The sequence below is a fragment of the Staurois parvus genome, unplaced genomic scaffold (genome assembly GCF_062004578.1).
Source record: "Staurois parvus isolate SC_StPar_1 unplaced genomic scaffold, SC_StPar_1.0 ptg001432l, whole genome shotgun sequence".
Classification (NCBI taxonomy): Eukaryota; Metazoa; Chordata; class Amphibia; order Anura; family Ranidae; genus Staurois; species Staurois parvus.
The window spans coordinates 2,115,979-2,128,257 of NW_028319228.1; the positions used below are offsets into that span (position 1 = coordinate 2,115,979).

At 41.4% G+C, this 12,279-nt stretch overlaps 1 protein-coding gene across 1 annotated transcript in view; it reads right to left on the reverse strand.

Annotated features, from left to right (window-relative positions):
• The window catches only part of LOC149436009 (G protein-coupled receptor 54-like), a 204,771-nt gene that overhangs the window by 26,496 nt on the left and 165,996 nt on the right, over positions 1-12,279 (reverse strand). The window contains exon 3 of the mRNA XM_089662092.1: positions 5,364-5,499. Within this exon, the coding sequence (XP_089518218.1) occupies positions 5,364-5,499 (136 nt within the window). The remainder of the gene's footprint in view (positions 1-5,363; positions 5,500-12,279) is intronic.

A 12,279-nucleotide genomic window follows, 5' to 3' on the forward strand; every position in this document is an offset into this window, starting at 1 on the left:
CTGATCATATGACATGGTAAATGGCCAATCACAGCGGCCTTTTACCACGTGATCAGCTGTGTCCAATCACAGCTGACCACTATGTAAATACACTTTCCGGTTATTGGCAGTACTTTCCTCATGCTTTCATAGCATAAGGATAGTACTGCCAGTAACCGGCAACTGTCAAAGCAGACATCTGCACTGATTATAGTGCAGCTCCAAAAGTGCCCATCAGTGCTGCCCATCAGTGCCCAACAGCACTCCCAGTCAGTGCTGCATATTAGTGCTGTCAGTCAGTTCTTCCTATCAGTGCCGTCAGTCATTGCTGCCAGTCAGTGCTCTTCAGTGCTACCTATTAGTGCTGTCTATCAGTGCCCATCATTGCAGCCTGTCAGTGCCCATAAGAGCTGCATATCAGCGCAGCATCATCAGTGCCTCCTCATCAATGCCCACTAGTGCCGCCTCATCAGTGTTGCCTATCAGTGCAGCCTCATCAACACACATCAGTCAAGGACAAAAACTACTTTACAAAATAGAAACAGGAAAAAAAATTTGTTCACTCTTTTTTTGTATATAGCACAAAAAAGAAAACACCCAGTGGTGATTAAATACCACCAAAAGAAACCTCTATGTGTAAATAGAAATGATCAAAATTTCATATGGGTACAGTGTTGCGTGACCACGCAATTATCATAAAAATAGCCACAGCGCTGAAAGCTGAAAATAGGCCTAGGCAGCAAGGGGGTAAAAGTGCCGGTAGGCAATTGCTTAAAACAAAGTACCCCTTATCCAATTTTATTGAATGTATGAAAATGTCAGGTACTATTGAATAGTAATAAATATATAAGCACCTCAGATAAATGTGGGAATCTGATGTATGATGTTGGTAAGGGTGGGGGAGATTGTTCATAGGTTGGATTGTATAGTGCACAATGATTGAATTAAAATTCACAGAGGTCTGGTCAATAACATTTTCTTAAGCAGAGGTCTGAATCACATTTTTGTGCAATGGTTCAGATTCTTCCCATCACAGCCCCCCTCTCCTCTTAGGCTAGGTTCCCATCTCTGCAGGTGGGTAACGCACTCAAAATCACATGTGTTCCCAACCAACAGAGCAACACTCTGTACTTTAGCAGACACTCAGGGGTGCCATTAAATCTTAATGGCACTCCAGGCATGAGCACCTGTGGTGCATTTTTGTGCACGCCAAGTTGCCACAGCAGCAGGTAGCTTAGTGTGGAATAATTTAGAAAAAGGGTCAAGGAATGTCTGTCTTTCTCCACAGTTCCCTCCTCTTCACATCAAGATCCCCTCCCTTCACAGCAGTGTCCTTGGCTCTCCCTTCACATTACCCCCCCCCCTCCACTCCTTTTAACGCTCCTTTGGTATCAACCACCTCCCCCAACTGTACAATCCTCTGACCCACTTTACTACAGTATGCACTGCCCCTTTTCAGATCATCCCCCCACATTATTGTCCTAAGCACTCAGCATATTACTGTACTGTCCTCAGCACCCCCCCACACACACATAATAGAGACCTCAGCCCCCTTTCCCCCACATTAACAACAGACCAAATAAGTGCATGCCCTAGTAGTACAATAAACTTCTTTATTAAAATGACCCATAATGTACTCACAAGCTCCGGGAATGACACCAAGCCCACCACTGTGAGAATCCACCTGCACAACCCCTGTATGGATGCCACTAAATGTATCCCACTGGGCTAAAGACTTCTATCTCCATGTCTGTGTGTTAGGAAGGAAAGAGAAGATTGGGGAGCTGGCTGTGGCTTGTACATGATAGTCACCGGGATTATGGAGGACCAGCAATCCTTTAGTAGAGCAGTGTGCACCCAAAGGAGGTTGTGTGGGTTGTCCTAGGTTTGAGGTCGCTGGCCATATCTGACGGCTCTGCAGGCCATTTCTGGGCTAATTTGTACTTGGTTTTAACTATGACCCTGAAGAGGGGATATCCTATTGATATCGAGACATCCTTATATTTTCCCAGCCCTGATGAGAGGGGAGTTTTTTTGGACCACTGAAACACATTGGTTACTCTTTGGACTATCCCTCCGACTTTTATTGGAATAGAGTTGTATCTGGACCTCTCAGTAGTGGTATGACACTTCAATTTCCATTTCTGTTACATTACACTACAAGCCAAGGAGACCTTGAAGATCCGCTGGGGTGTAGAAGCCAGCTGTCCAGGAACCAGATTATTAGTATCAACATCAATACTTGAGGTTATTTTATTGGCATTGCAATCCTAATCGTTCCAGAGCTATTTTTCCACTCTCCTCAGCTAAACTTCGAAAATTACCAATTTTAATCTCATCCAGCAGCCTGAACAGTCATGAGCTCAGGAGAGAATTCAACTAAATAATGGCACACACAGCTATCCCTGAGAATTAAGGATGCACTCATATAACAATCAGATTATCATTATTGCCCATTCCTGACTGTTTCTATTAATATGGTTAGGATCACATGGGTGCTAGATGCAGAATTCTATTCAATACTTATGTTTTTTGAGAAGTATTCAAATCAATAGAAGACATGTGAAGTTTGCTGCATTCTGAATCGAAATTTTAAAAAAAGTTTGTTATTCAGGTATTTGGATGTATCTGAATTTCCGAATTACAGTAGTAATGAATGTAAAAAAATTTGAAATAACAAAATTAATCTTTGTCTGAAATAACAAATTATTTGAAATTGAAACTAATTCGAAAACAAAATCAAATTAAAAAACAAATTAGAAATGTAAGCATATTGCTGATATCCTTCAAAGATGTATTAGAATATAGCCATCTTCCAAAACTCCAGTTTAGTTAAGGATAGATTTGAATAAAACAGAATAGAATGGAACAGAAAAGAATAGAAAGGAATAGACTAGAATAGAAAAGAAAAGAAAGGAATATAATAGAACAGAATAGAAAATAATAGAATATAAAAAATAGAATAGCTTAAAATAAAATAGAAAAAATATAGCCATCTTTTGACATTTGAATTTCAAATTTTGAATAGAAAAGAATCAAATAGAATATAGCTGTCTTCCGAAATTCAAATTTTGAAACAAATAGAAGAGAGTAAGATAGAATAAAAAAGAATAGAGTGGAGTAGAATAAAACAGAATAGAAAATAATAAAATATAATAGAAAAAATATAATATAATAAAATAAAACTGAATAGAAAAGAAGAGAAAACAATAGAATAGAAAAAAAATAGATTAGAAAATAATAGAATAAAATAGATAGGTGTGAGATATACTGTACAACTAGAAGACTGTAGCCACAGGAGTGACTAGGCACACTCACATACCAGGTAATGCATTCTTATTTTTCAGGAATGATTACAGATAAAAGGAAGATTTTTTAGGACATTGCTCAGACACAAAAAACATTTCTAGATATTCACTATAACATAACAAATTTTCACATCTTGAGTTCAGTTACACGTTAAATTTCTCAGTAGCAAGATATTAAAGTTGCCCATATATCTTTGACAGGTACACGTTTTAAAATGTAACATTTGCAGATCTGAACATAGTTAATCAAAGAATAATATTTGAAAATAAATGTAATACATTCTCTTTAAAGTAGTGAAGCATTCTGTTCCCACTACCTTTACCTAAACTGGCCCAATACAGGCTCATTCTATTCACGAAGATTGGCCTTTAATGAAGAATTAGCTATTTTGTGGGCGTCTAAACATCTGCTCAAGGTGTCTAAATAAACTGCCTGTTAATGGTTTTGTGTGATAAATAACATATTGGTACTTTTATTCTCTAATAACTGGGTTGGCTTATCCATGGCATTTACAACTAAGTATCACGTAGAACTGTTGAATACATGTGCTGCTCTTATACTCTAAAACAAATTCCATTCTTTGCCATTATTATCATTATTATTATACAGGATTTATATAGCACCAACAGTTTGCTCAGCGCTTTCCAATAAAAAGGGAGACAATACAGCAGCAATACAGTTTAATACAAGAGGGTTAGGAGGGCCCTGCTCCTTGGAGCTTACAATCTAAGAGGGAGGGGCTGGTGGTACAAAAGGTAATAACTGCAGGGGATGAACTGATAGGAGAAATAGAATATTCTGTTATTAGCAGGCAGGATAGGCTTCCCTGAAGAGATAGGTTTTCAGCGATCGCCTAAAAGTGGGCAGAGTAGGTGATAGTCTATAGATTGGGGTATAGAGTTTCAGAGGATGGGTGAGGCTGTGGAGAAGTCCTGGAGATGAGCATGGGAGGAGGAGACAAGGGAGCTAGAGAGCAGGTGGTCGTGCGAGGAGCAGAGAGTATGGTTTGGGTGATATTTGGAGACAAGATTGGTGATGTAATTTGGGGCAGAGTTATAAATGGTTTTATATGTTATTGTTAGTGTTTTGAATTTTATTGGTTGGGCAATAGGAAGCCAGTGAAGGGATTGGCAGAGAGGGGTGGGAGATATGGAACGGTTAGTAAGGTGGATGAGTCTGCCAGCAGCATTCATAATAGACTAAAGAAGGGATAGCCTGCGATGAGGTATGCCAATGAGGAGGGAGTTACAACAGTCAAGGTGAGATATAACCAGGTAGTGAATAAGTTGCCGGGGCTGAGACACGTGATAGAGCTGAAGAGAAGGTCTATGGGAAGTGTCTGGAGAAGATGATGTCATTTTGAGGAAACTCCATTCCTAACTATGGATTACATGTTGGTTTCATTTATTTTAGGGTAATTATGCACTTTTACTATATTGTTTGCAGTGGTGTAAACTGTGCTTATTTGAATCTCTCACGATTGCTGTGGCACTGTAGCGTTTGCATGTTGCACGTGTGGCACCTTTTTGAGACCTAAGATAATACACTATGTCAAGGTTTTTTTCTGTTTGAGGTACACGAAGATTTTTGGGATTCATCATCGATCATCAGAATCAGTCTGTATTTTTCAAGATTGTGGACTTATTTGGCATATTTTTTCTGGCTTTGGACTTTTATTGGACATTGGGTTTATTTATGTTAAGTTTGTTTTATATATTTTATGTTGGTACTTCAGGGGAAGGAATTGTGAAACGACTTAATTGGGTTTTGTATTAAGGTGGGTGTGTGCTGTCTCATAGTTATTTTAAGTTGCTTAGTAGTTTAAAAACATCTAAAACACTGAAAAAGTCAATAGCGTTTTCAGATGAAAGAGAAGCGGCAATACATAGAAACATAATAATACTCAAATTGCTCACAATAAATGTTTCCATATTTTCTTTTACTTTCATAGTTAATCACAGCTGAATAAATCAGCTCACATTTGGTGTGTAACACTGTGTTACCAGGCACCATGCTAATATATACCATTTATTAACATATGTAAAATAAATGTGTACTTATGGCAGTGTAATTACCTATCCAAATGCCTAGGCTAACAGCCATGGCTAAGCGAGGAGTGCGATGTCGTAGTGACTGCAGCGGATATACTGTCACATAGCAACGGTCAACGCTCATTGCAGTAAGAGTTATACAGGTTGCTTGTGCCGTCACCTTAAAGATAAAAGCAATATTATGTTACATAAATACACCTTGCTACTTCATAAATGAAGTTACATAACAAATGATCAGAATACACAGGTCTGAGTACAGCCAGTGGTGTATTTAGGTTTTGTGCTGCCCTAGGCAACACAAAAATCGTCTGCCCCAATGGACACTGACCAACACCCCCCCTTCCCCCTCCTGCAGAGAGAGCCTGATATTGACCAACAACACCCCTGCCCCCACTCAGGAGAGGCTTCCACACTCATCTTCAAAGCTCTAAACATCTCTGGGAACAGGAATCAGGCTCTACATACACCATCAAGCAGTCCACAGCCTCTCTTGGATTCCACCTGGTTCCCATGGCACGCGTGTCCCTTCTTTCATCCCTTCTTCTGAGGGGAAGTGTTGCCCCCCTGAAAAAATGCCACCCTAGGCAAGTGCCTTGTTTGCCTTGTTTGCCTTGTGGTAAATACGCCCCTGAGTACAGCACAATGTATTCTCTTTGGACACTATGGTTAAATGCACTTAAAAGTAACACTCTTTATTGATTAAGGTTACAGTTAAGTTACGTGCATATACATATTGTTAGGGTGAAAAAAGACAAGCCTTTCAGGTGCAACCACTCTGCTCCATTATAGTTTAATAAGTCACCACTGCAATTTAAAATCACATAATTTGTGTGCAATTTCAGGTGTGATTTCTGAAAACTTTATTGCTGTTTGTGAAGATTCTCAATGATTTCTTGCAATTTGTATGTGAAATTGCAACAAAACTGCAGAAAAAGTATTGCAAGAACTACTTTAGAAATCGTGCTGCAGCAAATCGCACATGTTAAAACACCGACATTCACATTCATTAGATGCGATTTCAGGTGCGTTTTCAATTCGCAAATCGAAGGGGAACCCCCCAAAATCCATAAGAGACCCTTACCCAAGCTTACAGCCCGGCAGGTAAGGAAAGGGGGGGGACGAGCGAGCCCCTCGAACCCCTCCTGAACTACAAGCCATATGCCCTCAACATGGGGGGTGCTTTCGGACGGGGCTCCTCCCCCAAAGCACCTTGTCTTTATGTTGATGGGGACAAGGGCCTCTTCCCCACAACTGTGGCCGGTGATTGTGGGGGTCTGAAAGCGGGGGCTTATTGGAATTTGGAAGCCCCCTAGATCCCGCCCCCCCATGTGAATGAGTATATACATACTGTTAGGATGAAAAAACACAAGCCTTTCAGGTACAACCACTTTGTTGCATTATAGTTTAATAAGTCAAATGTCACACCACTGCGATTTAAAATCACGTAATTTGTGTGCAATTTCAGGTGTGATTTCTGAAAACTTTATTGCTGCTTGTGAAGATTCTCAGGGATATCTTGCAATTTGCAGTTCGATTTCCATTATATTCTATGTATGTGAATAACTACTTTGGAAATCACGCTGCAGCAAATCGCACATGTTAAGACACTGACATTCACATTCATTAGATGCGATTTCAGGTGCATTTTCAATTCGCAAATCACACCTGAAATCACACTGGTGTGACCGGGCACTAAAACATTACATTTGCTCATGGAATTATGTAGGCAAAATATAACTCTCTCACATTTAAAATAAAAGTATATTATTATTGCACTGATCCTTTTCAGGCTCTCCCCAATCATTCTGTAATATTTTATGATCTCCTAAAATATAGATTCTGACAGTCTTTGCTCTGTGACCTGCCTGGTGATGCAGAGCCTTTTCACCTACCCCCCTTCTTCTAAATGTGGATCAGGCTGTCTAAGGAATAGTGATGGCAACCTTATCGGTTGGCAGTTGAACATTGGAACTTACTGAAAGTTCGACCACTAACTTCAAACAGGGATAATTCACTAAGCACTATCTTACCACATCTGAGTATGCTGTGAGATACCCTACAGCTACTAAAATACTGCATGAGTTATATTATTAAGTCATGCAGTAGTTTAGTAGTGAAACATTCCTTAATGTAAAAAGAATTGCCAGCATTGATCGGCAAATAAAAAATGTATAAAGAAAGCGCGTACACCCCCCCCCCCCCCCCCCCCATCCATACTAAGCCCTTCGGGTCTGGTATTGATTTTAAGGAGAACCACCCTACACCATAATTTAAAAAAATGGTGTGGGGGTCCCCCCAAAATCCATAAGAGATCCTTATCCAAGCATGCAGCCCGGCAGGTCAGGAAAGGGGGGGTGGGCGAGCGAGCCCCTCGAACCCCTCCTGAACCACAAGCCACATGCCGTCAACATGTGGGGGTGCTTTGGGACAGGGCCCTTCCCCCAAAGCACCTTGTCTTTATGTTGATGGGGACAAGGGCCTCTTCCCCACAACTATGGCTGGTGATTGTATGGGTCTGCGAGCGGGGGCTTATTGGAATTTGGACGCCCCCTAGATCCCGCCCCACCATGTGAATGAGTATGGGGCCCATTCACAAAAAAAAAAAGTGTAGTGGAAAAATGACAGGAGACAGTCTTTGACAAGTCCATGTCCCCTGAAGTAGATCCAATGTCAATCCCGATGCCTGCCACCACCGCTGATCTGAAAAAAGAAAAAAAAAATTTCTCCGCTCTTGACGCGGGCTCCAACTGTCTGGCAGCTGCTCCGGATGACAGATCTTAAATACTGCGATGATATCACAAGGGGGCGGGGTCATGCCTACCCCTTGTGACATCATCATGCATTGTGATTGACCAAAGCATTGCACCTGATGCATTGCTTTGGCCAATCACAATGCACTGTCAGGGTGCACTGCATTGTTGGGCGCGGCGGGCGAAAAGCCCGCTGAACGCCCTTACAGTTCATGTGTTTGCTGAACACAAGAATGTATAAATGTGAAATACAGTATCTAATACTCTAATAAACTAACCCAATATTCATAAAAAACTTTCACCCTTGAAAGTGCCAGTAGTCATATAACAATATGAATGAATCCCCACCTTACAAATCCCCACCCCACAACCAATAAATTCTAGGCAATATACCTCCAAAAACACAAATACAAAAAATTGTAAATAATATACTATATAAATAAAGTCTCTTAAAAATATAATAAAATTAATACCCAGTGTCACTAAAGTCCAAAATTATAAACGCACAAATAAATGTCCAGACTCCAACTTGATAATTCTTAAAGATGTTGAGCCCTTCCTCTGGCTCACAGGAAGTTGGAGAATACCTCAAAACAAACTCACAATAGTGTATTACCTCAATACCTAATATGCATCAAATCAAATATCACTCTATCTTGTGCAAAAAAACAAAACGTGCAAAAACTGTGAAAAATACACCAACATTGTGCAAGATCAGTGATGTGTTTCACTCTGTGCAAACAACTCCCGTGGTGTGTCACCTCTACTGAAAACAGCAAATATACCCTTACCAGAAGTCATAAGACAACACGCCTTGTAAAACACTAGAAGGTATCCTCAGAAACGCTTCTTCTCCTCTCCTCCACTCCTGAAGCTTTTCACTCTTATTACCTTCCCATCATGGTTACACATGAGCCTTCCCCAGACCTCTCAGATATTCATCCAGATAGTATATGGGTGAAAAGTAATAATATAATAGTATAACACCGTTTGACAAGTAGAATAATACCTTTTAATCAATCTGCTTACATCAGACAAATAAAAACAAGCGTAGTAAGTATATCCCCAGTTCTGAGGGTTACCAGGCAGCTTCCAGGTGGATCTCTCTGCGGTTTACAATATCTAAAATGGCTGCCGTACCACTTCCGGTTCCTGCTGTACGTCCGACGTCACTTCCTTTGACGCGTTTCGTCACATCCGGGACTTAGTCATAAAGGATAGACACGTTGGGACAACCAGCCGCAATTTATCACACTCTTCATCCTATTACCGACGTACCGGCTGCCATATTGGATCAGGGAAAGATTGCCCAAACTCTATACGCAGCGGTATCTGGCCATATCCATGTCTCTGACTGTGGATCTTTCCTCATATGGATCCTACTACCCATCCACCCCTGACATCTTCCCTGATGTACAATAACCAACATACATAATGTATCTAGGGAACGGATTAACCATACATAATATTCCCATATATGGACTATTGGGAACTATGATAATCAACCTATTATGCAAAATATGTTTAATCCTACTACATATAAAATAATTAAAATAAGTAAAATTTATATGAAAAAATATAACCTCATAAATATTATAACAAATATAATATATATATATATATATATATATATTATATACACATAATAAATATCCTACCCCACCTACTGGCTAGTAAGTCCCATATCTTCAATATATAATTCAAATATACTAATCCAAATAAATGATATGGCCTAATATATAAAATACTGTTATATCATAAATCTAATACTTAATTATTCATATAAATGTACAATTAGTTTCTCCATTAAAATCAAAATTTTAAAAATATTATATTAAAATAAAATTAATGTTAAAAAATTATTAATAAAATTATTGACAAAGTATATATATATATAGAGAACATCTTACTCTAAATAAAATGAAAATACTGCAATCGACATGAACATTCAAGCATGTACGTTACAAACAGCGTATTGCATGTAATAAATTTCTTAATTATCCCCTCACAACTCCTACAACCTCCCTCCCCCTCCATCCTACGCTCCCTCACCCACATCTTCAATCTCTCCCTCTCCTCCGGCACTTTCCCTTCCCCTCTGAAACATGCACACATCACCCCCATACTTAAAAAGCCCTCCCTGGACCCCAATGACCCGAACAACCTCAGACCCATCTCCCTGCTCCCATTTACATCTAAACTCCTCGAGCGCCTAGTCTACGCCCGCCTATGCTCTCACCTCAACGACAACAACCTCCTCGATCCCCTACAGTCTGGCTTCCGTCCCCTACACTCCACCGAAACTGCCTTACTCAAACTCTCCAACGACCTGCTAACCGCCAAAGCTAATGGCCACTATTCAGTGCTCCTACTCCTGCGGCCTTTGACACAGTCGACCACCCCCTCCTCCTCAAAAAACTACACTCCCTCGGCCTCAGAGATTCTGCTCTCTCCTGGCTCTCATCCTACCTGTCACAACGCTCTTTCAGCGTTACCTATAATGCCACCAACTCCCTCTCACTCCCCCTCTCTATTGGTGTCCCTCAAGGCTCTGTCCTCGGGCCCCTTCTCTTCTCCATCTACACCTCCTCCCTTGGCCAACTCATACACTCTCACGGCTTCAACTACCACCTCTATGCCGACGACACACAAATCTATCTCTCAACCCCCCACCTCACCCCCTCCGTCTCCGCCCGAATCACACACCTGTTGAGCGACATATCAGACTGGATGTCGCTCCACTTCCTTAAACTGAACCTCTCCAAAACCGAGTTTCTTGTCTTCCCTCCAGCCCGGACACCACCCCCCATTGACTTCTCCATCATGTCCAACAACGCCACCATCAAACCCGCCCCGCAGGCCAGAGTACTTGGTGTCATTTTGGACTCCAACCTATCCTTCCAGCCCCAAGTCCACTCTTTAACAAACTCGTGCAGACTCCACCTCCGCAACATCGCCAAAATCCGCACGTTCCTAACTCCAGAAACCACTAAACAGCTCATCCACTCCCTCATCATATCACGACTCGACTACTGCAACTCCCTCCTCACTGGCCTGCCTCGCCGCTGGCTATCCCCGCTTCAGTCCATCCTGAATACGGCTGCCAGACTCATTCACCTTTCCAACCGCTCCGTTTCCGCCACCCCCCTCTGCCAATCCCTCCACTGGCTTCCGATTGCGCAACGGATCAAATTCAAAATCCTAACGCTGACGTACAAAGCTGTCCACCATACTGCCCCGAACTACATCACTGACCTAATATCCAAGTACCGCCCAGCACGCACACTCCGCTCCTCACAAGACCTCCTTCTCTCTAGTTCCCTGGTCTCCTCCTCCCATGCCCGCCTCCAGGACTTCTCCAGGGTGTCACCCATCCTCTGGAACTCCCTGCCCCAACCCATCAGATTATCACCTACTCTCCTCTCCTTTAGGCGCACCATGAAAACCCATCTCTTCAGGGAAGCCTACCCCGCCCCCTGCTAACTTGCCGACCTCCTCCACTCTTCCTACCACTCCATCCCCCACAGCTATCTCCTTCTGTGCCACCATCCCCTCCCTCCTAGATTGTAAGCTCGAAAGAGCAGGGCCCTCGATCCCCTCATGTTTTGCATTGTATTGGTATTGTTCTGTCACATGTTCTGTTCCCCTCTGTAATGTACAGCGCTGAGCGAACTATTGGCGCTTTTTAAATACTGTATAATAATAATAATAATAATTTTGACATTTTTTCCAGTGCTTTGGGAGGTAAATTGTGAAATAACCCTAGTATTAATTCCTGTCGATCTACAAATACATTTCTTGCATGGATAAAATCCTTTAAAATCAAACAGACTACATTTTTTCCGATTTGGAGGAGAGACTACATTTTTTACTAACATATTCCTTAAATTATGGGTTCTTCTATAAATAAAAGTAAGTTTGTTAGGAATTAGAGGGCCTAACACTTTATCCTTCATAGTTCCCAATAGTCCATATATGGGAGTATTATGTATGGTTAATCCGTTCCCTAGATACATTATGTATGTTGGTTATTGTACATCAGGGAAGATGTCAGGGGTGGATGGGTAGTAGGATCCATATGAGGAAAGATCCACAGTCAGAGACATGGATATGGCCAGATGCGTATGGAGTTTGGGCAATCTTTCCCTGATCCAATATGGCGGCCGGTACGTCGGTAATAGGATGAAGAG